The 27,256-nt window shown below is 39.6% G+C and overlaps 1 protein-coding gene across 1 annotated transcript in view; it reads right to left on the bottom strand.

The window, feature by feature from the left end:
- Positions 1-485: 485 nt before the first annotated feature.
- dnajc8 (DnaJ (Hsp40) homolog, subfamily C, member 8) overlaps positions 486-27,256 on the bottom strand; it is a 31,960-nt gene continuing 5,189 nt past the window's right edge. Inside the window, exons 2-9 of the mRNA XM_041213432.1 lie at positions 26,983-27,084; positions 23,319-23,375; positions 21,418-21,484; positions 20,851-20,945; positions 13,956-14,027; positions 8,426-8,517; positions 7,051-7,126; positions 486-1,005 (exon numbers count right to left, since the gene is read on the bottom strand). Of these exons, the coding sequence (XP_041069366.1) occupies positions 886-1,005; positions 7,051-7,126; positions 8,426-8,517; positions 13,956-14,027; positions 20,851-20,945; positions 21,418-21,484; positions 23,319-23,375; positions 26,983-27,084 (681 nt within the window). The 3' untranslated portion in view covers positions 486-885. The remainder of the gene's footprint in view (positions 1,006-7,050; positions 7,127-8,425; positions 8,518-13,955; positions 14,028-20,850; positions 20,946-21,417; positions 21,485-23,318; positions 23,376-26,982; positions 27,085-27,256) is intronic.

The following is a 27,256-nucleotide window of genomic DNA, read 5'->3' as shown; positions in this document are numbered from 1 at the left end:
CTCCACTGATGATGCCAGACGCGCTGAGTATTGCCAGCATTTTCTGTCTTTATTAAAGGAGCGAAATGAGATTTTTGGTAGGATAGTCCAATAAGAAGCTAACTTCTTCCAGAGCTGAGGTGTCTATGAGTCTATGAATGGCCCTCAGCCCTCCCATAGCCAATATTCACTTGTATATGGAGAGTTGCCAGGTGGTGAAGTGGAAGTATTGCCATCTGTAAAACTATCACCTCAACATCAAGCACCTTCAGGAATAGGGTGAAAACCAGCAAAATTATTTTCCCATCTATGATTAGTACCTCATTTTCAAAGTTAATTTGTACATTTTTCCCTAGGAGTTTAAAGCTGAAAGCATTTTAATGTTATGCAACTTTAATATATGTACATAAAAGCTAAAATTCACTTCATACTTCAAACTATGATGTAGCATTCCACTCATATAAAAAATGGAATCTATCAACTTCGAAAACAGAAAACACACATTGTTATTTCCAAACACTTTTAATGATTACCTTTGATGGCTAAAGATAGACAAATTGTTCACAGTACAAAAAGGTTACAAAACGTTAAATTACAGGGCTTAAAAATTAAAGGTTTTCAAAAGGATACAAGGCCATTATCAACCTCTTTTATACTGTACATTTACATCATATTGGTTTAGAAACAGGAAGCAGTGAGCCCTGCCACATCGATTATCAGGGATGAAACTAAAAAAATAGTATTAGCTACTACAACACATATGAGTCAGTAGAATGGACAGGGGAAAAAAAAACATTTGTGCCACTAAACTGCAAACTACTCCTAAGCGAAGAACATGTTCTGGAGTAAACATTGCTATAGTTGTTTGTGTTTTCCTATTTTACGTAAAATATTTCCAGATGGCTCTTATCGCTGCTCCATCTTAACCTTTGGTGGCTTGAGGAAACTCCTTTGTTTCTTTTCTTTCTTGCCTTTTTTATTGGCTTGGAAGTTTCTCCAGCTATCAACACGACCATCTCGACTTTCCTATGATAACACATACACATAATGGATACCACTTAAAATACAAAATGTACAATGTGTCTCGTTCAAATGCCATTTCCTATTACGTTAGCAGATTAACTATCTTTTCTTAAATCTACTAGAATTATTGCTTGCCTATGCAGATTTGAAGAAGTTACGATTCAGATTGGCCACAATGATGGGCGGTGGTGGGGGGGGTGGGGAAATAATAAAAATTCACATTTGTAGGGGGCTGTGCTCTGTAGTTGGGATGGTGTGGTGGGTTCTGGACACTGCTTCCAATCAGCGCAATACTTGGCACTGGGCGTACTAGACAAGGGCAAAATTCAATCAGTGTTTTAAAATAGAGAAAAGCAAGAATATTGACTGTTTATTTCTGGGACCCTAGACTGATTGCAGATTCCAGGTTGCACGGCAGGTGCAAATCTTGAAGGTTGATCTTAGAGTAGCAGCGGTCTGAACCTTGCCTGCAATTACTGTTGTGGTGTTGTTTTCAAAGCTTCTGGATTTTCTCTCTTTTCTCACAACAGAACACTGATTTTCAGTAACTTATTGGTCCTGATATTTATTCCCTCCCAAACACAACGACAGAGGGACAGGGCTAACAAGCAAAATGTGCTGAATGCAAGCCCAGCCAGCCACTTTTACAGAGATGAATATCGGCGTGTCAAAGTGTCTGAGAGCATGAGTGCTCACCTCAGCCCCCTCAAGAGGAGCTATCGGCCTCCCCCAAACCCAATCACAGGCCTCCCCCCAACCCCAATCGCAGGCCTCCCCCAACCCCAATCGCAGGCCTCCCACCCCTTGGGGACGGTCCCAGGCTGCGGACTCCTGCGCTGGTGTTCCCTCCCGCCCACTGACCATGCTATCCATTCGGCCTGCTGCCATGCAGAACCCTGAGCAACAAAGCATTAGTGAGGCTTTGCCGTTAGATTTGGAGGGAGCTTGCTGGGTTCTTTGGCCATTTTCAGCCTCTTCCCCTACCCTCCGTGTAAATGTTGGGGCTCATCATCTCTAAAGTTCTTCCAGCTCGGGATAGGAAAAATGACAGAGATCGTCCTGTCAAAAGCCCGATCTTAAATCTGCAACCTGTACGCCATCATAAACTTTAGGCATCAGATTCGCCATCATATGCTGTGGAGCAATGTGTTCAACCAATGGGCAGAAAAACAAACCAAATGTTGTCACCAGGATAATGTGCTGTATTGAAACCAATGTTAAAGGGGGGGGAAAAAAAACAATCATACATTAATCCAGCATAATTCTTGTAAAAGACTTGATTCATCACCTCAAACTGATCTTCAAACTTTTTGCACAACCAGTGCCAAATCAGTAACCTCCAGCATACCAAATTCATGTTAGAACTCTCTCCAGGTTTGCAACTCTAGTTTACAATTACAAAACATATTAATCATGCTTAGATATTTTTCACATTTCAAGTAAAGCCCATATAAAAGTATCAAACACCCAACATTCAGCTTTACAGAATTTCTGGTACTAAATCAGATAGAAAATATCTGTAGAATCAAAGGAGGAGACATTCAATGGGGGTGGGAGCAGGTTATTGACATTGACTAAAGGTTTGGTTAAAAAAGTTTGTTTTAAGGAAAAGTTGTAATGCATAAGGATTTAGGGAGGGAGTTCCAGATTGTGGAGTCTAATTGGCTGAATGCACAGTTGCCAATGGCAGTGTGAAGGCAGTATATTTAGAACCATAGAAAAGTTACAGCACAGAAGGAGGCCATTCGTCCTATCTTGTCCATGCCAGCCCGAGGACACCTAGGTGCCCTTTCTAGTCCCACCTTCCTGCACCCAGCCCATAGCTCTGCAGCTTACAGCACTTTAGGTGCAGATCCAGGTACTTTTTAAAGAGTTTAAAGTTTCTGCCTCTACCACCAACTTGGGCAGTGAATTCCAGACACCCACGACCCTCTGTTTGAAAAAGTTCCTCCACATGTCCCCCCTACACCTTCTGCCATTTATCTTGAATCTATGTCCCCTGGTTCTAGAATTCGCCATCACGGAAACAATTTTATCCTGTCCACTCTATCTATTCCCCTCATGATTTTGTACACCTCAATCAAGTCACCTCTCAGACTCCTTTGTTCTAAGGAAAATAACCCCAACCTATCCAACCTCTCCTCGTAGCTACACTTTTCTAACCCTGGCAACATTCTTGTAAAGCTTCTCTGCATTCTCTCCAAAGCTATTACATCCTTTCTGTAATGTAGTGACCAGAACTGCACACAATACTCCAGTTGTGGTCTCACCAGTGTTTTATACAATTCCAACATTATAGCCTTACTTTAATATTCTATACCTCTGCAAATGAAGGAGAGCATTCCATATGCCTTCTTTACAACCTTGTCTACTTGAACTGCTGCCTTCAGGGACCTTGGTGTACTTGTATGCCAAGATCTCTCACTTCATCTACCCCTCTTAGTAAATTCCCATTTATTTTGTAATCCCTGTAGCTGTTTGACCTCCCTAAATGTATGACCTCACACTTCTTTAAGTTAAAATCCATCTGCCACTTCATTGCCCACTCCACCAACCCATCTATATCATTTTGGAGATTATGGCTATCCTCTACACTATCCACTACTCGGCCAATCTGTGTGTCATCTGCAAATTTCCCAATTGTGCCCCCCACGTTCATCTTCAAATCATTAATATATAACACAAATAGCAAGGGTCCTAACACTGAGCCCTGTGGAACACCACTTGAGACAACTTTCCATTCACAAGGGCATCCATCAACCATTACCCTTTGTTTCCTGTTACAAAGCCAATCTGCCATGTGGGACCTTATCCAAGGTGCCAGAATTGGAGGAACACAAAAGTTCAAGGTGGGGTTTGTTGGGTTGGAGAATGATGCAGAAATAGGAAGGAGTGAGGCCATAAAGGGATTTAAACATAAGGTTGAGCATTTTAAACTTGAGGTATTGAGCAGACAGATCCATTGTAGGTGAGGATACACAAGGATGATGGACAAGTATAACTTGTTGCAAGATCAGACACAGACAGCAGGATTCTCTTTGTGAGGTTTTTGTAGGATGGGGGCCCAGCCAGGAGAATATTGGAGCTGTTAAGTCTGGAGGTGGCACTGGAACAGATGAGGGCTTCAGTAGCAGAAGGGCTGAGGCGGGTGACGTTGTGGAGATGTAACTTATTCATTCACGGGATGTTGGCTTCAGTGGCTGGGCCAGCATTTATTGCCCATCCCTCGTTGCCCTTGAGAAGGTGGTGGTGAGCTGCCTTCTTGAGCCGCTGCAGTTCATGTAGTGTAGGTGCACCCACAGTGCTGTTAGGAAGGGAGTTCCAGAATTTTGAGCCAGCGACAGTGAAGGAACGGCAATATATTCCCAAGTCAGGATGTTGAGTGACTTAGAAGGGAATTTCCAGGTGATGGTGTTCCCATCTATCTGTTGCCCTTCTAGGCAGTGGTGGTCATGGGTTTGGAAGGTGCTGTCTAAGGGAGGGGGGTATGGGGACGGAAGCTCAGCTTGGGGTCAAATAGAATGTCGAGGTTGTAAACAGTCTGGTTCAACCCAAGACAGTTGTTGGGGAAGGCAGGGAAAGCTAAATTAGGTGACAATGGCACAATGACAATTATAACTTTAACTTACAATGTTTGGCAAGGGCCAAAGATAATGGATCCGGATTTGCTACTGCAAAAAAAAAATTACAGCTCATCCAGAACTAGATACAGGACTTGTAGTCTAATAACTTTGGACAGTGTTGCCAAGGGGCAGCAGAAGGAAAGATCCTTGGAGGCTCCCGAGTTAACAGTGCAGGGGTGGGAAGAGGCGCCATTGCTGAATATCCTCTAGTTATGATTGGATCAAGAAGAATGGAACCAAGCAAGTATTCCTTTTAACAACACAATTCATTTGTGTTAGGATCTAAGTAGGATTTTAGTCAGTTCATTGTGTTTTCATGCTTTAAATTGGGCTTGAATCCAAATCAGAGTGATGGAATTAAAATCTCCTTTCACTGCCCACTGTAAAAAACCTATCTGCAACTTTTCCAGAATTCCAATCAATTGCTCCTGAGAGCATCCCATCACACAAATATTCCCACAAAATGTCACTGAAGTATAAGTTTACTCAGGGGCTAGAAAGATGACTATTGCAAGACATGAAAAATTTGTACACATGCAGTAGGAAATGGTCTTCTGAGGACTCAAGGCACATTACTACAGCAGATTAGAAGGAGCTTGCTCTCGAACAATGCTATAACTGACTTCCAGAATAAAGGGGCACCTGACAATCCAAACCTGTGGTACACAGGGCGAATCTGGACTGGGAAAGCACCAGAAGGCATAGGTTCAATTCCCATCCAATAAAAGGTCATACACCTCAGGAGATTCCAAGCTGACCATTGCATAGTACACTGGTATCAATCACTATCTCAGAGTATGGGTGGGTCCTCCCACTTTTACCCTTACCCTCAACTCCTTTGTGCCATCTGGCAGGTCAATGAGTAAGCCCATCAACATGTAGAACACTACAATATATGTATCAGCAAGTAGTGAGTAATCTGCTTCTATATTGCAGCAAAATCTTAGAAAGCACATAATAGTTTGTACAAATTTGCAAGGCTATGGGGAAAGTGGCAAGGGAGCGCGACTTACAGAGAGCCAGCACAGAAACGATGGGCCGAATGACCTCCCTCTGTGCTGTAACTATTCTATGATTCTGGAACTCTATTTCATAGGTACGGTGAAAATTCAGTCAGCTTCTCAGGTCAACGTGATAAATGTTTTGTTCATTATGCGTATAAAATACAATACTTTAAAAAAAAGAGCCAGATTTTGCTCTGACTTGCATTTGCCCAAAGATTCTCTATGGGTTTATGCAAAGAAGTTTTATCTGCCATCCATCGAGAAAGCACAGTGCCCCTACAAGCCACCTAGGATCTGAGAGACCAGGGCAAGCAACTGGTTACCTCCTTAATCAAACAGGCTGAAGAATTGTTGATGAGCAATGCAGAGTCTGAACCAGGAAACCTAAGGTGGAATAGTGAATTCGATGTCAAATCAGGTACAGAAAATTAAATAAAGCGAAGGAAAGAAAAATGGGATCAAATGAGATAAGAGACAAAAGAAATAGTTAATTAACTTTTAAATCATAATTAATTAACTGCTGAAGGTGCACGATTCCATGCTTTTACAAGTTAATTTTCCATGCTAGAGAGGTTGTTAGAAAGTAGTTAAGACTGGCCATATCATTAAAAGTGTGCTTATCCTAGAATGGGCAAGCACCAACGTTTTGGTGAGTTTAGTCATTTCTATGAGGTCAATACAGCAAGCTCAAGCCAATCAATGTATTTGAATGGCAAGGCAGGCAGAAAGAGCATAAATGCATCTAAGTGGAAGCTAGACAAGCATATGAGGGAGAAGGGAATAGAGGGTTTCAATGATAGCTTTAGATGAGGTAAGATGGGAGGAGGCTTGCACGGAGCAAAAACATCAGCATGGACTGGTTGGGCCAAGTGGCCTATATCTGTGCTGCATATAAAATGTAACCTGTGCCATTTCTGGGAAGCCCTCGGACAGAAACATCTGGATTTCCACGTTTAACTGCAACATGTATAGTCACCAAAAGTTGCTGCCCAATTTCCACATAAATGACAGTGAGCGCAGTGAGCCTCACTGTTAAGCCTACAGCAAAATCTGGCCCAATAAAATATATTTCTGTATTTAGGTTTGCTTAGCATACAACAACTGTCATTTTAAAAACTCATGAGGAAATATTGCACAGAGATTTGGAGTGTATGTTTTATAGCACTTTTTAATTAGAATCCACAGTTCTTGGAATATTAGGTACTAAATTACAATCAAAAAGATTATTTTTATGACTGTTTTTGACTATTCTGCATCACTCACTGGACCTCTCAATGTCAAGAAGGTTAATAAAATAAATTGGCTTTTCAGAAGGAAACCATTTTCAATAAGACTGCAGAATCATAACCATTGCTCGTTGTTCTACAAGCCATTCAAAACATGACAAGAATTGGAAATTGGTAAATTAGAATTTTACAAACCTCAAAATTTTTCTGCCACTCTTTATCTCGTTTTGCTTTCTCTTCCTGCTCAATCTCCTCTTCTCTTTGCCGTTTCCTGGATTAAGAAGAATGGATAGCATTAAAAATTGTGCTCATAGTGAGCATTCAGCTGTTGAGGTTTTTCCTAATATTTCATTTGCTTGCCTGGACTGTGCGTATTTTCAAAATCCAGTAAATTAAGGAGCTTTCAAACTTGCACAGCCTGTTTCATGATAATGTTTGTTGTTTGAGGATTGAGAAGCTGGTCTGTTACCTGGAGGCCCAGAAAACCAGTTCCCCCTTTGCTAAACCATTACCAACCGCTGGTAAACAAACATGGGCGATAACAGAACTAAGCTTGGTTATGATTTTTCCTCCCCTACCCCCAACCTCACAGCAAGATATAAAAAAAGTCTATCAATGCACACAGGCAAGGTTCATAATAAAGAGTGGCATTCAGGTGAAGTATAGACAGATAGTCAAAACCCATGTAACCTCAGCCCAGAAAATTGAGAAAATGAAGAGGTGTAAATTTGAGATTGGAAGGATGGAAGTGGGGGGCGTGGATGAAGAGAAGAAAGGGGAAGGGAGAGGGTTGGAGAAGAAATTACAATCATAAGTGGCCTTTGCAAAGACTTCTTTAGACAGAAAATAAGGCTACAATATAGGACAGAAAATTTGAATCAATTTTTGTTCTAAATACATTTGAATTAAGAAATATTTAGAGCAAAGTGGAAATTAATCATTTGCATTTACAAAGCACTTTTAATATAGTAACACATCCCAAGACACTTCATAGAAAAGTTATTAAACAAAATTTGACACTAAGCCACTTAAGGAAATATTAAGACAGACGCTCAATACCTTTATCAATGAGGTAGGTTAGATAGAACACCCTAAAAGGAGAGAGATAAAGGAAGGAAATTTCTGAGTTTAGGGGCCCAGACAGCTGAAGATATGGCCAACAGTTGACCAATGAAAAATCGGGGATGAGCAAGAGACCAGAATTGGAAAAGCACAGATATCTTGGAAGGTTCTCGGGATGTCCGAAGTTACAGAGGTAGAGGTAGAGGCGAGGCCATGGAGGGGTTTGAAAACAAAGGTGAAATTTTTTTTAAAACCAAGATGTTGTCAGACCAGGAGTCAAAATAGATTAGTGAGCACTGGGGCAATGGGTGAACAGGGTTTATTGCAAAGTTTTAAAACTTTGGATAATTTAAATTCCTATGAATTCAGGATAGGCTATATATTTCATAGCTGCTTTTCCTCATCAAAAATTGACTGCCCAGTTATAATGGACAATGTTGGGGAGTGGGGGGAGGAAATAAAAGAAAGAATGTTTGGGGGCAATAGGCTTTAAGATGATTCCATATACCTCTCATGCATGTCCTTGGCTTCCCGCTCCTTCCTTTTAATTTCTAATTCAGCAAACAGCTTCATAGTTTGTTTGTGTACCAATTGCTTGAACTAGGAAGATTAAAAAAAAAGATTGATTCTGACATGCCTCAAGGTACAATAAACAATAACTCAATCAGGTTAGTGCACAACACATTTTAATAATGACACAAATAGAAACGCCCTCCAACTGACTCAAACCCCGTGGTTGAGAATTCAGTCTGGTTACAAAGGAGAAGTTCAATCAAAAAAATAAATCTGAAGTACTCTATTCTTTTCAAAGCTGCATCAAAATACTGCTCAACCTTACTGCACCAAGATTTGAAGATGTAAAACTCCCACAATCCCAGAGATTTATTCAGACAATATTACAGAGCCTTTGAAAGGAACCAGGGAAGGGTCCACGAGTCTTCAGAATTCTACTTGCCCATCATGGGTCTTCTACTTTCTTTGTATTTGCCTGACTTATAATGTCATTTCTCTTGCAGATAATAAAAGTCTTCTGCAGTTGGGAGAAATTTTTCTGAAGTTGGGATACATCCTTCCAGAGTAATATTTGCAGGGACTTCAATGCTTATCACAAGGATTTATAAACCATCACTTCTGGTGTTGTTAATTTTTCTCCTGTCTGAAAAAGTTTGATGCAATGTTTCCAAACAACATTTCAAAAATCAACGCAGTATTCCTACATTACAACCACTATTTATACTAAGATCTTGTCCTGGTACAGCCCAGGAAATGTGAAACCAACCAGTTTACAAAACAGTGGGTAAAAGTCTTCAATAAAAAAGTAAATTTGACTCAATTGGTTTCCTTCTCCCCCAAGTTAAAAAGCTGGGAATTTGGGCCACTCGAACAAAATTCCAGTGTAGAGAGGGTGCTGCGCTGTCAGAGGTGCTGTCGTTCAGAGGAGACAACCTCTCAAAGATGCTGAACCAGTGGTCACAGGTAGCTCCACCTCTATACAGTGCCCTATCACACAACCCCAAAAAAACCTCAAGCTAACTGATCGTTTACTCATGAATGTTGATGGATGTTGCTGCCACAACAGAGTTCCCATGACTGTAAGACAAAAAAATTCAGGATCTGAACCACCTGGAGTAGAACAGCCAACACGTGTCTCATGAGTCACAATTCCCAAAGCAAAGCTTCTTCACCCATATTCAAATCGTCAGGAGTTCTGGCCTCTTTTCTCATTAGCCGAATCGGCATGATATTGTTTGGGAATGATATAGTCTACATGAATATTTTGAAATCTATTAAAATGAACAGGAGGTTTTAATCATTTCTCATAGATATGCAACCAAGATATACAGGTGTCACCATACACAACCTGAATTTTGAATTTACCGAAGGATGTTTGGACACTTCTTACAAACATGGAGACACCCCCCCCCCCCCCCCCCCCCACCAATCTTCTGAAGATATTAGGACAGTCCCAAGGAACCCTGCAAGCACTGATATTCTCGTGAACACCGCACCCACTACCCACCATCTTAACTTTCAAGTAACTAAAGTTATTGGAATACAAGAGAAATTACATGCAAGTAAATCAACAAGTATGAGAATAACGGTACAGGATGCAGAACTCTCAGGGCACTATGTTCACAGTACGTGTTTTATACATGTACAGATATCTCATGACCTGCACACCCCAATTTGGAAACTTCTGTCTTATAGATGTGCAAAAGACACGCCAGGGCAGTTTTAAAGCTTTGAAGGTTGAAAGAGGAGGGAGGAGGAGGAAAAGCAGACACCAGTTAGCACTCACATTGACATACCATCCCTGAACACAAAACTCAGATCACAAAAAAGGAAGAAACAAAATAGTGCAACAAGCTAATGGTAAAACAGAATAAAAAAGCCACTAATGGTAAAATACTGGTCACTTTGGATTTCTTGCATATCCTTTATTTACATTATGGGTGCCACCACATCCATTTCAAAAAAATAATTTCTTCCAGGTGACTAAACTCTCAACACAAGGGTCACATTTATGCTTTCATTTTAAGTAAACTTTCCTCGTTTTCACCAATCAATCTGTGTTGTTCACTGAAATTACATTCATTCTGCATGAGAATGAGCAACAAAGGCGGTGTGCAATTTAAAAGGGTGTACAAATAATTGATGATGATCCAGGCAACATAACGAACAGCAATACTGGAGATATTGGTTGGACATCAGAAAAGTCATGGAACCCATAGAATATATTCTTTTAAAGCACCAAAATAAAATCTTAGGTCAGGCAACTATCTCCTGTCTGACTTCAAAGTGTTAAGTATTTGAAAATCCTTCAGTAGAACTTAAATTAAATTCACTGAGCACTCACTTCTTCAAATTAAACAACATTTGGCAATTGGTCACTGTGCTAATACAAATATTTATCCTCCTGATTTGCTCATCATATTTATGAGCTGTAACACCACAATGAGAGCAGCAATTACACATGATCTGTCAAAATTTGGAAAAATCCATCTTTTGAGAACATTTCAGGGTTATAAATTGGCACAATGTACTTGAGAATAAAAGGGACACTGCGTGGACTGGCAGAGCGCCTATGGGACATTGATTATGTAATTATTTACACAAATGATTAAGTGCTCGCAATTATCTTTATAAACAACTATACGACCAATTGATTTCAGGATTTTGCTAGCATTTCAAATTCTGGCTGGTTCAGTTCGGTGACAATTTTCAAATTGAAGTGTTGCTTGGTTGGGGACCACACCTGGTACTGTGTGTATTTCTCTAAACCTATTTCAGTCATGCTTGCAATGAGAAATGTGTGTGATATACTATCTAACTGCTTATCTCTGTTTTAGAGCCCTCTCTTCAAAATCCTAGAGGTAAAATCTTCCTGTTGCCACTGGTGAGATGGCAGCACTGCTTTGGACTAGCAACTGGATTAAATGATGAGGAGCTCCCTTGATCATCTAATAACTAAAGAATTCACTTTGGGTAGCACTAAGCCTGCAGACTAAAAGATTGTGGGTTTGCTTTGGGGTTTATGATCACTAACTGATCATAGGTAAACAGCAGCTGGGGTGCTAGAGATGGTCTGATTTCTTATGTAAGGATAGGGGGAAAATGAATCAGGGCTCTTGCTCTTCAGCATCATCTAATGGCTGTCAAATGCTCAATATAGATGCCAGGTGAGAAGTCGGTTTGACTCAGGTATGATAACCTCCATGATTGAACATAATGTCAACAATCATTCTGCCTTAGACCAGTAAAAAACAAGAATTAAGCAAGAGGAAAAAAGCACCAGAAATTAGGGGGAAAAGGTAAAATGTTTTAAATATACATTTATTAAGGCAGCACCAAATGCTGTACAAAGTCAAAAGCGGAAATCAAAAGGCAATGCCAAGTGTGAAAGAAATTGGAAACTGTACATACGAGGGTTTACCCAACAAGCTCTAACACCACGTAACTATCTTACGATGGGCTACTTATTTACTTAAAGTTATGGCTTTACTATTGGGAAGTAGAAAACTAGTAAACTCTGCAAGAAGTTCTCATACAGATCAGTAACCTAATTGCTTTCCAGTTTTATATTTTGATACTTTTGATGGCATAGTGCATTAATCCACAGCATAACCAACTACATAAATTTGCTTTCTACAGTGCAGCTGGGTTGTCTGAGGGAAACGTTTCCTGAATTAAGAGCGAAGGGAAGTTAACAAGTAACTATTTTCTGCATTTCCGGGCGCTTGGTTTACAGAAGCGATAGAAGTTTGCAACTCTTACTTCCCCATTCAACTTTGTTGAAAATCAGGGAACAAAGAGAGCTGAAAAATTTAAGGCAAAAAAATAAAATCACTTTAATAAGACTACTCCTGTCCCCCACATACACCCACCATTGAGCGCACACCCAGTATTTTCCTCAGCAATACTGGTGGATTAACTGTTAAGACATTAGTATCAGACTAAAACACTTCTGTTTGTCAAAACATTCAGTTAACTGATTGCAAGTTGTTTCAAGAAACTTTAGCCAAAAGATTTAACAGAACAAATGCAGAACGGTTTTGATCCAAGACCCAAAGGGAAAGATGGCAACCTTCACATGTTCCTCTTGTTAAGTGCTCCAACATGGCTCAATGCCATTTAGCAAGGTGATTGAATGCCATTCCAAAAGACTACACAATCTAAGCATGGTTTTTGAAGGTTACAGCAGAAAAGGAGTACAAAATGCTACAATTTTCTGTGTAAGGATCAGTTCTAAATCTGTTACAATTTGTATCTCTGGCTCTTTGTTCTGGATGCCTCATCTACAGAAAGCAGTCTGCTTCAATCTATCCTACCCCATCCTTTGATAATTTCATTTATATCACACTACTTCATAATCTGCATTGTTTTGACGAAAAAAGACCCAATTTTTCAAGTATTTCCTAATCTGTATTTTCCCATATCAGTGAATCTGCATTGTGCCTTATTGAAAGCCTCAAGGCCAGTCCTATTGTGTGAACCCCAAAAGTGCACCCAGTATTTTAACTGAGCTCTTATTTATTTTACATAAATTCATCATTATCTCCAGGTTCTTACGTTCTGTACTTGTTGTGCTAAAACATTAATTTCTACTTCCTTCTTTTGTTTAAAATAAACAGCCTCATCAATCGGGACATGCTGCTTTTTTACTTATACAGCATCACACGTTAAGGTAGCTTAAAATCAATTTCAATCAGCACACAGGTATTCATTCCTGAGAAAGGACAAAATATGCACTACACAAAAATGTAACACCACATCCAAGTTGGTAGGCTGCTAGCTATATACGAGATTTGCGATTCCTCCTACAGTGGGTTCCTGATCTCTACTGGCTCGAAGTGCTTCCTGTTCACACTGACCTGCTCCTGTACATCCTGCACTGGCTGTGTAAGGCATTACAAGTTGGGATTTTGCAGCAAGTCACCTACATTCGCCTTTCTAGGCAAATAGGAAAGCAATTGGCTTTTCTCTTCCTGAATTGAACTTCCTTATGTATTTTTAAATAAATTTGGAGAAACTATTTTTGAATAAAATGTTTGAACTTACTTTATGTTATTCATATGCTTTGATAAAGATATAGAAAAGCTCGCGTTATATATTTTACAAAGTTTCATAACACTTTTTGGTGCAGTCATATTTCATCCAACATATTAAAATTCCAAAACTCATTTCAGAAAAGAAAGCACTCAGAAAATAAACCATTTCAGTAAAAATACATGCTTGGCCTTTTCACAAATGGGAATAAAGAAAAATTTTGGCTACCATTAACTGTCTGCCCCGATGACAAATTGTTAGAAATAAATGCTTGTTACAGTGTGCTGCTCACTTTGGCTAGTGCTCAAGAAGCCCATTACGGTGCAGTTACTGCAATACGAGCTGTCAAGTGTTCAATCTTTTTTAGTGCCTAATTTTATTCCTTAAACACTACCAACACTAAGTATTTTCCCCAGCTGAAATACAAGAGACACATTCTGTGAGGCTCAGCTCTGAAAACGTTAGCAGCCACAACATCTTATATTTCTTACGGTTTCAGGGTCATCCTCTTCCACAATGCAAGGCTTTCCCTCTTTCTTTAATGCCTTTCTTTTTTCTTTCATCTAAAACAACAAAAAACACACTTTTGAAGGAGCCACGTATAATGAACATGCTTGTATCAGAATACCCTCCAGATCTCAGATTTGTAAATTATATATTTCATTTTCCCAGAGTTTAGTGGTAAAGACATGGCGTACATATGGTACAATACTAACTCAAAAAATCTGAAATGGCTTTGTTTACAGTGAGTCAGCAGAACTGGATCAAAGTAATAACAGTGCTGCTACTAGTGACTTCACCAGACTAAATAGGAGGAAGGGAATAAAAAGTAATCTAGGGTTAATTTTACCAATTACAGTACTAACCAGTGACATCTGCTGGAGAGTGTCTATTGTAGATGCTGGATGACATATGCAACACTCACGCTGATTGAATAGCAGACAGTCAGTAAGGCCAAACCACTCGGTTATCAGCCAAACCTGCTAGGAGCACTCAAGTCAGGAGGCCAGACAAGTACAGTGTTGGTTTAGGCTGTGATAGATTCCCAGTTAAATAGTCCAATGACACAAGCAGCCCAGGTTTATGCATCACACCTTTTACATAGCAAAATGTGCCATGGCATTTTACAAAAAGCAGGGGGGTGGGAAGGAAGAGTAAACTAGCAATATAGAAGGGGAGCACAAAGAAACCTGTTTGAAGGCCAGCTCGGAAAAACTGATGTTAAGATTTTAAAGATAGGAAAAAGGGGTCAACATAGAGAAGCTCAGAAAAAAAGTGCTAAAAAGGGCAGGGTAGCAGTAATGGTTGAAATGGTAGGCAGGGGGTGTCAAGGTAAGATAATGAATACACAGTAGACCAGATAAAAGAGTTGTGGGAGTGGTTGGGGAAGGTTGCAAACACAGTGCGTAAGGACAAGAATTCTGAACTCACCGCATTGATGGATAGAAGAAGCCAACCAATATCATTAAGGACAACAGTAATAGGTGAACAGACTAACGTGAAATAGGGTGAAGGTAATTGAGTTTTGGCATCTGAAGAATTAAAAAAAGGCCACTTAAGCAAAGTGCTAAATGGTTGTTACCCAGTTTTCAGAAGAGGGCAATTAGGACAGATAAGCAGAGGAGGGAAGAAATTACAAAACATTTTCAGAAACATTGACCTCCATTTCTGTCATTGCAATCACAGAATCCTGAGGAGAATTCTCTTCATCCAGGGTGTGGTAGTTACACAGGTGCAGAAAATTTTAAAAATATACACACAGACCAGTGATATTTCAAAAGAAAAGTTGAATGTTAATAAGTATAATTCGTATGGTAAGAACACAACGGGTAGGAGCCAAATACAAAAACTTCTTATAGATAAGGCAAAGTTATATGAACGTATTTATGCAAGTGTTAAAGTGTTATGCAGAATTAAACTATAATTATGGTATATGGGCTGGATTGGTAATACACAGAAAGGAAAATAAAAATATATACACATTTTTTATACTAAGGATTTTATGAGAGGTAATATTTGTGCATATATTCATGCTAGTGTCTTTAATTGGTTGCTTTATAATGATTGTGAAACCAGAGTTGTGTGGCAACTGGTGCCCACTGGTGTCCACAGCTGGGATCAGCACCTACAAGAGATAAGGAAGAAAAGAAGGGGAAAATAGCAGTGTATGGCAGGAGCAACTGCAAAAGCAAAAATTATAGACAAAGCAAAGTTTATGAACGTATTTATACAAGTGTCACTCTGAAGGTTAAATCCAGTGTTAAACTGATGAACATTTAAAACTAACTAGACTCCATGCACACTTCTGTGCCAGATTGAAAGGGAAGTGATTACTGGTACTTGGACCACCCAACAGAAGGGAACAGGTTCCAAGTTCTATCAAGGTTTGACATTTAAATGTGCCAAAAATGTGGGAGATGAATTTCAGTTCCCAGCTGGGTCGTTAAATGGGCATCTCCATCACAGGAAATAAAAATAGAACTTAACATCCTGCTCCACAACGTTCAACAGCTTAATCACAGTAGTGTCAAGAACTACGGAAAAGACTCACAGTGGCTCGGGGTGGTATAAGGCTAAGGGAGAAAACAAATAAAAGCTTTGTCTGTTGGAGTGAGGAAAGTTCCACAGGTCAACCAACTCCACTCAGCCTCCAAATTTGGTTTTCAAGGTTTTAAACAGATGTCTGCGAATTCACAAGTTAAAAGAAAAAATTGAATTGGTTCAAGGTCAACAATTTAGAAGCCATAAAATAATCCTCTGATATCTCTGCCAGCCCTGTGAAAAGCAATGTAACTGAAGTACCACCAGATAACGTTGCCAGTTTGATTTTGTGTCACCAAGCTTTGTACACAGTGCAACAGAGCTATCTAGGGGCAGTTTAGAGTACTGCCGGCTATTGATTTAAAAGGAAAAGGCACAGAAAATTAAAGGTCCTTGCAACAGGTACACAATTATTTTCCCTTTCTTTTCCTCTTTGTCTCTTATAAGTGCTGGTCCCTGCTGTGGACAGTTCCGTGGGCACCAGTTGCTCTGCATTAACTAGCTAAATGGTTAGTCTTCATTGAGTAATCTGGACTGCAGGGACTGGCAGATTTATTATTCATGGAGGACCATCATCCCTAAGCCTGACCCCATCCTCTCCTGATGTCCATATGGGAGCACGTTTTACATACTTAACAGACAAGGTTTTCCCCTTTCTAAAACTATACACTCTTTCTCTTTCATCTGTTTTAATATACTTTGGCACTTGATAAAAATTTCAGTTTTTATAAGGATTGAGTCTCAAACTCTAATAAAATAGGGAGACAGTGAAATAAAAGCAATTAAGCCTTGGCAGCATAAACGTCAGCCAAAGTTATAAACAGTTAATGTGATTATACAGTGGAAAATCATAAATCTGACCATTCAAATATCTAAAAAAGGAGCAATAAATTACATTTATAGAAAAGTTTTAGCTTTAAAATGTGCTATATGTTAATAGTAAATCAATGTATCATGTCAAATATTAGACAGCACATTTTGAACCTTCTTAACCCTAGACTCCTTTTAATTTAAATTAACGTAAGCTAAACTATACAATCAAAAATGTACAAAAAAATCTCCTGTACTATTCTAGTAAAATTGCTCAATTCGAATTGTTGGATAATTTGAATCTTTCTTCAAGCGAAATAAGACTTTAAATTAACAGTTGAAGATTTTATTTAGACACTCTGGATCCCAACATAACTTTGGTCACTGAGCTTCAGGTCAAACTAGTTAAATATAGAGCTGGAAGTGCGAGAAGGTCGGGATATACTGAATACAAATCAAAGAACAAGGTATTAGGATATTTACCCATCTTTTAAAATTCACTGTATTGTGACAGAAACATCAAGCCAGTGCCCCATTATTCTGAAGTTATAGGTGAAGAAACTTACATTAAGTAAATGGCTATGGAGGATAATCCATCTCAATGTTGACACTAGATTAATGAATTGGTTCCTTAAAAAAAATTGCACTTAAGCCTGCATGCTCTAATGTGCTTCCCACACAACAGTTTAAATTCATCACCTCAAGGTGATATTCCCACCATCAACGCTACCAGATTTGTGACTACCAGCATTTTATATAATGTTGTACAACCACAGATGTGCTTGGAAGGATAAATTACACATCCACTGTTGGGTTTTACTCCCAGTTTAGATGGAGACAGAGCTGGCCCTGCACATAATAAATAACATTTTGCCACAAAAAACATGCTTATATGTAGGTTCATGTCAAATGCAGTGTTGACAATAAACTCAGGTAAATGAGAATACAAAGCTTTAGTAACAATATGCTATTCCATCTATTAACAGATTGAAGCTGAAGGGTAATAATTCTGAAAGATGGGATAAAGGATTTGTGAAAAAAAATTCTCTTGTATGTGTCAGCATGCAAGCACCATGCAATCAAAATGTACACTGGCTTCACAGATCACTTAAGTGTGAATAATCACCTAAATGTACAATAATCTCAAAACATATGAATGTATATTTAAAATGTATGTGCGAACGCAGAGAAAAAAAATTACTGGACAACATACAGCAATCAGAAACATACAGAACTTGCCCCATTTGATGCCTTGATAAAGAGTACAAGAGTGAAACAAATTCATGATGTGCTTTACCAAGGAACAAAAGATCTAGTGAATCAAAATGGACTCCCACATTCTGAACAGAACATTCCAATTTGACAGCTCTTATTCAAGAAAAATCAGATCAATATGTGCCTAGCTTCCAGAATTATTTTCTAGTTTAAAATCTAGTCTTATCAAAATCATGCTCCTCCTGAGAGGATCCGACAAGTCATGATTCCCAAGTGTGTTATCTATTTAGCAACTGTAACATTTAGCCATAGTAAGTCTACATGGGATCTTTCGGCTGAATGGCCTGTGTCTACGCTATATGTTCTACATTACAAGTACTGAATGGTGCTCCAATTGAGCCTGAAAGAACTGAATTGAAAGCCGTAACATCTCTAGTTTTTCAATGTCACATGGGTTGGGTGGTTGTCCATAGGCTGTGGATCCCATATTTCTAGGCTGAGCTTACCATCATTAAAAGGAAGAGTATGGTTTTCATCAGGACTGCTACCATTATACAACCCCAGGCCACCTCCACTATGCAGGCTCAACTGAGGCAGCATCCACACCCTCTGCCTGATAAAGGGAAGGCCATGCAGCAAGGATGTTTAAATTGAGATGTGTAAGATTAAGCAATTAATGCATAAACATCTCACATTTATAAGAAATATAAAGCAATTAGAAACCATAAAATAGTCAAGCTAGAACCTACCCAGAACATAAAATCACATGTCTAAGAAATTTGATGCAATAAGTTGCTGACAAAGGGTAGGTTAAGGCCTTGGACAGGAAAACAAGGGTCAAGGGTTTTGTGAAAAGCAACTCCATAAGGAAAAAGCATAGATAACAAGATTATTATAAGAATTTGAATTTAAATGCTTGGAGAAAGACAGCATAACTGAAAACGAGAGGAAGAGTTACATCATGAAGGAAAAGAAAGGTTACATGGTTTCTGATTTGAAATACTTAAACTATTAATTGATTCCAAATATTACCAGAAGCAACAGAATTTATTTTGATTTCATTTTTTAAAAATGCAAAATGACTAAGTCGAACTCAGGGAATGGCCTATCCTAATGGAATGAGCTCACCAGCGGATGACTGCGCCACGTGGTGTGGCACTGAATGATAGAGATCAGAAAGGCCCCAGGTTTGAATTCTGATGTATATGAGATTAGCCAAGCTCATAAAAGATGCAACTATCAGCATCCCTGGGAAAAGAGGCAAATGGAAACTAGCCAAGCAGTCCACAGCTGATCACTATCCAGCAAGCATCGTCAGATGGCAGGGACAATACATTAGGCTCAGCTGTAATTGACCCATTTGAACAGTCTGTACTCACTCACTACAAAAACAGAATTACCTGGAAAAACTCAGCAGGTCTGGCAGCATCGGTGGAGAAGAAAAAAGTTGACGTTTCGAGTCCTCATGACCCTTCAACAGAACTGAGTAAAAATAGGAGAGGGGTGAAATATAAGCTGGTTTAATGTGCCCCCCCACCCCCCACCCCCCCACCCCGCCATCTTAAACCAGCTTATATTTCATCCCTCTCCTATTTTTACTCAGTTCTGTTGAAGGGTCATGAGGACTCGAAACGTCAACTCTTTTCTTCTCCACCGATGCTGCCAGACCTGCTGAGTTTTTCCAGGTAATTCTGTTTTTGTTTTGGATTTCCAGCATCCAGTTTTTTGTTTTTATCTCACTCACTATGTGGACTGTATCACAAGAAAGGCACCTGGGCCAAACACAAAGTACAAGAATGCACAATTCTATCCCTAGCATATTGAGGAAGGAAGGTGACAAGAAGAAAAACTGAAGTGAATGGCATAACAGTTAAATAAATTCCACTTCAATGACTAGGATATGGGTTGCCTTTAAAACCATCAGACAGGTATTTGAGGCAACAAACATTCATAATTAATTTTGTCCCTGTGTCCTCAAAATACCACCTGTGTTCCACATTTAACAAGTGTTTATTACAGGGACTTTCCTAGCTCTTTGGGAGTCAAGACACAGCTGGTCCCTCTGCAGAAGTAAAACATGTTGACGTGGTGCAAGGGTTTCAATTTTCTACTCCTTTCATGGTTTTCCGTACTTCACTTATTAAGAGATTCTCTTTTTCTGAATCCGCACCATCAAAACATTCTCTCCGACTAAAGATAATGGCTGTTATTTGCCTTTTTCTGGGTGCCCTGTAATTGCCTTACACTTTTCTAATGCATCTCTTGTTTGATCTTACATTGATGATATTGAGAAATCAGCTGAATACTGATATCAAGCTCTATTGGAGGGAATTAGATTAGGTTCTATAACAATACAATGCAGGAGTTTCTTCTGGCACCATCTAATGGCAAGGACAAATCAAATTCCAAAACACTATTTTTACATTATTCAGAGTATGCTAAATGTGCTACTTAAATCAAGCAGGTGTGTAGGTTTACTCTTATGACCAAGTTAATAGAACATTCCATGCTAATTGTTAATGAATTAAAAGTAAGATAGGCTTCATCAATAAAAAGACTGCAAGGCTAATAAAAACTTACTAAATATATAATGTGCTGTAATTGTATCAGCAAGATAGTGCAACAGAAACAAAATGGGAAGAAAAAGAGAATGTGTAGTGGGGTGGTGGGGGGGTGGAATTCAGTCCACAACGAGATCCGATTTTTCTATCCTCAGACACACTTGCAAGCACGGGGGGTTGTAAGTATTGTTGCCAGAGAATTATACAAACTGCGTGTGACATTCAGGATCAAGCCCAAGTGATTAAAATTAATGCTTACATTGTGTTCTATTGTTTCCCTTGCTGCCTGTATCACATCGATAGCACGTTTCTTCTGTTCTGGTTCCAATAACATCTTGTAAGCTTTGTCAACAGCTATTAAGAAGCAAGAAAAGTTAGCATTTAATTTTGCCTATAATAAAGGAATCATTTCCTAAACAAAAAGTACATGCCCAGCTCCACAAGTAGCCCATTGGCTAATGACAATATATGTACTGAGCCATGCAGGCAAGGAGACCCCAGATTTGATATATAATGCTGGATAGCAATCACCAAGCACGGGCTTAATTTTTCTGCTGCCTCACCCCAGGCAATACAAATCAACTGTGCCCCCCAACTACTGTTCCAGTTCAAGGTCAGCAAACTCAGCAGAAATCAAACCTGGGACCTTCCTTGTCTGCATTCAATTGAATGTTATACCATATGGAATACTACCAGAAGGACCATTTTAATAATGAATTTGTTGGCTGAACTTTTGTCTAGTTTCCCAAACATACATTATAAAGATCCACAAAAAAATCGTACAATCGCATTAAGTCATATTCCTACCAAGGATGCATTGACTTACCTTCAAAAGCCTTTTGCGCTCTTTCAGGATCATCTTGATTTTTGTCTGGATGGACCAAGATTGATAGCTAGAATTATGAAAAAAATTATTTATGATGCATGCATATTCTAAGATATAAGAATGTTACAGAAATTGTTAGCGTAGCAATTTTCTGAGGCAGAGAGTACACATTTCAATGTATGAAAGACTTCAATCCTTCTTGACAAGAGTATTCTTAACAATTTTCTTTCTACTCTTCACCCTTGGCCTTTGTTAAAGTCTTGTCATCTTCCAGTTTCTAATTCACTCTCCATTTGCACCATACCTTTCAGCATTCAAATTTAAAATGTTAAGTCCTTCCTAATACTTTCCTCTTCCTATATTTCAATCTCCGTTGAACTGAAAGGATCCAAAACACTCCATGCAGCTACTGAATTAAGGCTGGAAAAAAAAAGCCTTAGCTCAGGTCTGCTAGCAGCACAGGCTCAAATGCAAATGTGCACAATAAACTTCTTGCACAATAAAACTTGTGTTGACAGAACATTAAGCATTGCACTTAAATGCCAACCCACAGCAAGATCAAGTAGTGACATCATGTAACTAATTAATCCCACTACTGGATCCCGATAACTCAGTCAGAAAATACACGGCCTGGTACGATACTGAGTTATACATACTAGGAAGGACCCAAATCCAATGCCTGGTGTGTGCCAAATTGGTTGATCTGAGCTGGAACTATAGTACGGCGCTAGAATAGGCCTCAAGAGTGCTCAGGTTAGGATTATTTCTTCAAAAAAAAAGAAAATCAGCCAGAGTTCTCCCTCCTGCTCACTATTCAGTGACCACTGCCTGAAAGTACATACGTGTGGACGCTGGGTGAGGGTAGCCTGACGATACTCACTGTCTGGGCTCACAGCTGAAGAATGGCCACTTGGGCGAGGTACCGAAGGGCTGCTTGCACCCAGAGAACCATACCCCAACGTGAGTCAGCACCTTGAGGAAGGGAGAGAATTTGGAAAAAAAAGTGTCGATTTTCACAGGCTAGTAAAGGATATGCTATGTCTAGTGCATGATATGGCCCCAGTGAATTAAAATAAAAAACATTGCCAAATTTCTTTAATATGATTAAATTACTTTTAATTCAATAAATCATAAAAAAAACTTCATAGTAATTTTTTTCACAAGTTTAAAAAAAGCAACAATCAGCATTAGTAATGTCAATTCCTGTTAAGTGAATATCTTGTTTGCCCACAAAAATCTCCCTAAAGAGTGCGGTGAAATGTTAGTAAGGGTTATCTGCCACGTTTTCTCCTGAAGGTGTTGACTCATGCTGGAGCATGGTGCCACAGGCACCAGCAGCATTCCGGTACCTAACCAATGGCCAGCCTACACATGCAGGACTAGACGTCATCGGGCCATTCTACATGGGGGCCATCATTGACAAGCCCAGTGGTGATCTCACCTGACGTCCTACCATGTGCACTTTCTGACAGGACTGCTGCCCAGGCCGAAAACGGAACCTGCATTCTTCTGGTCCAAATGGATCAATAGCACTCTGCCTTTATCAAATGGGGCATCAGGCAGGAGGCAATGGGGGGGAGCATGAGAACTTTAATTGTCATATATATTAACTTGCTTTAACTTTGTATGGTAAATTATTGAACCAACACATGTCATGCAACATATTATTACAGACAATAATTGCAGAATTTGGGCTCTAACCAAAGCAAAATTTGGAGAAAAAAATGTATTCACTTAACAAGAATTCTCAACCGAAACAACAGTCAGTTAACAAAATGTAATGGATGTAGATAAAAATTGTTTTGGAATTTTCAATTTTTATTCACTCACTTAAATGACATCGACTGTACCTAAGGTCTTTGCTACCTTAGCCTGTAGTACGGCAACAGAGATGTGTCTACCTGTCTGAACCGCTTTTTCAGCTCTTCATCTGTTGCTTCAGGATCTATCTGCAATACCTGTGTAACAAAACATACATATGGCAACAACAATTATCTTATTTTCAGGCGCCATGAGGAAATTGCTATAACAAAGCGAGTTAACTAACTGGGAGGGTAGTTAGCATTACAATGAAGCCCTAAAGTGAGCATGTTACATAGACGTAATCATTAATATTTATACATAACTTACAGAATTTATACATAACTTACTTACATGAATTAAATGAATAAAACTGCCGAATGTGTAAACAAAGGCAACCAGTAACTTATTTCTAGGTACATCTTAAAAAAAAATCCAGGGAGTTTCCACTGGGTCACAATTCACCTAAAATGGACGAAACCAGCGTAAGAGAGGAAGGAATTTGAAGCACAATTTACATCCAGCATAAATAGAGAGCCTGCGATCTCTGACTTTAAAAACAAATCACATTGGAAATTGGCCCTGCCCACAAACTGGATGCCCCCAGTCTGAATTAATGAGCAGTGACTTTCTGCCAATTGTTCCCATCTGCAACCCTTCAACAAAGCTCTTCAGATTTTTGTTTTTCCACAAGGGTTTGTTTTGTAAAGACAAATCAGTGTCTCGTCCAATGCCTGATTTTAAATCACCGAACATGACTTTAAAGAACTGTACAGAATCATTTACTATGTTCACTAGACAGTTCTGAATTAATTAAATATTTCTTAATGTTTACCTTTTTTTTTTAGAAAGATGCCTGCAAAGGTAAACATTAGGAAATATTTAATTAATTCAGAACTGACCAGTGAACATAGTAAATGATTCTGTACAGTTCTTTAAAGTCATGTTCCGTGATTTAAAATCAGGCATTGGGCGAGACACTGATTAAAAATGCTTATTTTTGTGATAATTTCATTTTCAGTTGTATTAATAAAACAGCACCAGGTGATCACTCTTAAATATGTTAATATTTCTTTTAACACAAGGGCAAAAATAAACAGTTACATCCTAACATTCTGCCCAATTGCACTGGGTCGTGGAAGATTTAAGTTTGTGATATGCAAATTAGTTTGAGCTGGAAATTGAACCATAGCTTAACTTTGGAAAACTGCAGCAATTTTGATTGAAATTGCGCTGAATTGCCGATTGTGTCAGAGCAGAAATTCTACTACTTCATCCGAACAATGACATCTTGTATTTATATAACACGTTTAACATAGCAAAATTCCCCGAGACACTTCACAGGTGCAATAAGTTGATGCTGGGCCAAGGAGGAGACAATAGATTTGAAGAGAAAATTCTGAACAGCACGATGAAGTCTAGAGGAAGATTGCTCAGTATCTCCAGCTGAAGAACTTCATCGAGCGCTTACAGGAGTCAGAGAGCAAGGAGTTGAAGGCAGAGGTGGATCTGGGCTGTAACTTCTACGTGCAGACCGAAGTGTCCGACACAATGATGATTTTCGTATCATTGGGGTGTGGATTCTTCGTCGAGCTCTTATTTCCTGAAGCGCTATGCGTTATCAAGAGGAAGTCCCTTCAGCTGACTAAATTGGCAGAGAAGCTGTCGAAAGACTCAGCCAAGATTAAGGACGACATCCGAATGGTGCTGGGGGCTCTCTGCAGATTTTCTGAAGAAGCCTGGCGTCGAGCGGAAGAAAGAGGCCAAGAGTGGAGTGGAGGCAGGAGAACACAGCTGAACAGCTTTCAATGTGTACAAGACTCCGTAATAGAACGAATGACCAAAAGCCTGGTCAAAGAGGTAGGTTTGACTGAACGTCTTGAAGGAAGAGAGAGAGAGGTGAAGATAATTCCAAAGCTGAAAGCAGGGCCACCAACAATGAAGTGGTGGAAATCAGAAATAAACTAAAGGCCAGAACCGATGGAGCACAGAGTTTTCAGAAGACTGTGGGTCTGAATGCTAGGCCATCAAAGGATTTCAACAAAGAAATAAACATTTTAAATTTGAGGCATTGCTGGACAGGAAGTCCATATAAGTCAGCGAGCACAGGGGTGAATGTGACTTGGCATGAGTCTGGTTAGAGACAGCAAAGCTTGGAACGAGCTAAAATTTCTTACGGGTGGAAAATGGGAGGGGGGGGGGTGATGGGGGCCAACTAGGACAGTATTGGAATAGCCAAGTCTGGAGGTAATAACAGTATGGATAAGATTTTTAGCATTGAAGGGGCTGAGGCAGGGACAGGGACATCAATGATGAAATTTATCATTGCCTCCGGCAGACCAAGGAAAAGGGTATTTGAGGAGTAGGATTTCAAACCCAAGACTAAGGTAATGGTTTACCAAGCGGCAGTGATCCCTGCACTCCTATATGCTCCTGAGACTTGGGCAACGTACAGCAGGTACCTCAAAGCACGGGAGAAATGCCAGCAGCAGCGTCTTCACAAGATTCTTTAAATCTGATGGCAGGAACAGCGGTCCAATAACAGTGTCCTCTCCCAAGTCAAAATACCTAGCATCAAGACATTAATCACTCAAAACCAGGTCCACTGGGAATGACATGTCCTTCTATGCCTAACGCCAGACTCCCAAAGCAATTGGGCTACATGGAATTTGATCGCAGCAGGAGACTCCCAGGAGGGCAGCCAAAATGCTTTAGGGATGTCCTCAAAGCATCCCTGTTGAGGTCAAGCATCCCTGTTGTCTCATGGGAGTCCAGGCTTGTGACTGTCCAACATGGAGAAGGCTCATTCGGGAAAGCACCAAACACAGAGATACTTTGTCTGGAGCTCACAAAGGTGAAATCGAAGACAGCGCAAACATCCAAACAACTAATCTACCCGACCCTTCAGGCATCACCTGCCCCACATGTGGCAGAGTGTGTAGATCTACACACTTGAATTATCAGCCATCCCATCGAACCACAGTGGAAACAAGTCACCCTCAATCCTTAGGAACTGCGCAAGGAGAAGGATGGCTAATAAAATGGAGGTGGAAGTAACTGAGACGGTATGGAGTAGGAAGCTCAGGGTCAAATAGGATGCTGAGATCATGGAAATCTGATTCAGCCTACGATGCAAGCCAGAAAGAGGGAAGGATTACGTGGCTGACGAAAGGAGTTACTGACAGTATCAAAGACAATGGCCTGGGTCTTCCCAATGTTTAAATGGAGAAATTTTTATGCTCATCCAGTACTGGATTTTGAACAAGCAGTGTAGCACAAGGCAATGGAGGGGTCGAGGAGAAGAGGGTGCCATCAGGGTACATGTGGAACCCAATGCTGTGTCGCTGAGGCAAAGCATTTAGATGCGAAATAGGAAGTAGCCAAGGATTCCAGGGGTAATAGGATCAGGGAAGAGGAGCCACTGCAGGAAGCTCTGTGGCTACAATCAGATATTTAGGAATGTAATTAGACAAGGTCAGTCCCACTCAGCTCCATAACAGTTCCGAAGAAGCGTCATATTGAATTCAAAACGTTAACTGTTTCTCTTTCCACAGATGTTGCCAGACCTAAGTTTTTCCAGCATTTTCTGTTTTTATAACAGACGAGAGGCAGTGAAGGAGGATAGCGTTGATGTGGTCAACTACATCAACTGATACAAAGATATTGAGAAGGATGAGGAAAGATAGTCAGTCGTGTAGGATGTCAGGAATTCAGGCATACTTCAACTGTTTAAAAAAAAGCTACAAAAGTTGGAAACAGACTTACTTCAAATGGATTTAGGTTAATGTAGGTGGATCCAGGTCTCGTCAGTCTTTCAATTTGCTGTTTTGGAGTCAGAACAGAGTCCCTCTTTTCAATTTGCTTAACCTGCAAGAACATAAAGATTGCATTTATCAAATGTGATTTTAAAATTAATTTATAGATATGGCATAAAACAAAATGACGATTAAGGAAAACACTAATAATCACAGACAAATTTGAAAATGTATCCCAACAAACAGCTTATATTTATGTAGCACCTTTAATGTAGTAAAACATC

Source organism: Carcharodon carcharias, chromosome 19 (genome assembly GCF_017639515.1).
Source record: "Carcharodon carcharias isolate sCarCar2 chromosome 19, sCarCar2.pri, whole genome shotgun sequence".
In the NCBI taxonomy this organism is placed as follows: domain Eukaryota; kingdom Metazoa; phylum Chordata; class Chondrichthyes; order Lamniformes; family Lamnidae; genus Carcharodon; species Carcharodon carcharias.
The sequence above is the reverse complement of the archived record's forward strand: the minus strand, read 5'-3'. Positions and strand labels throughout refer to the sequence as shown.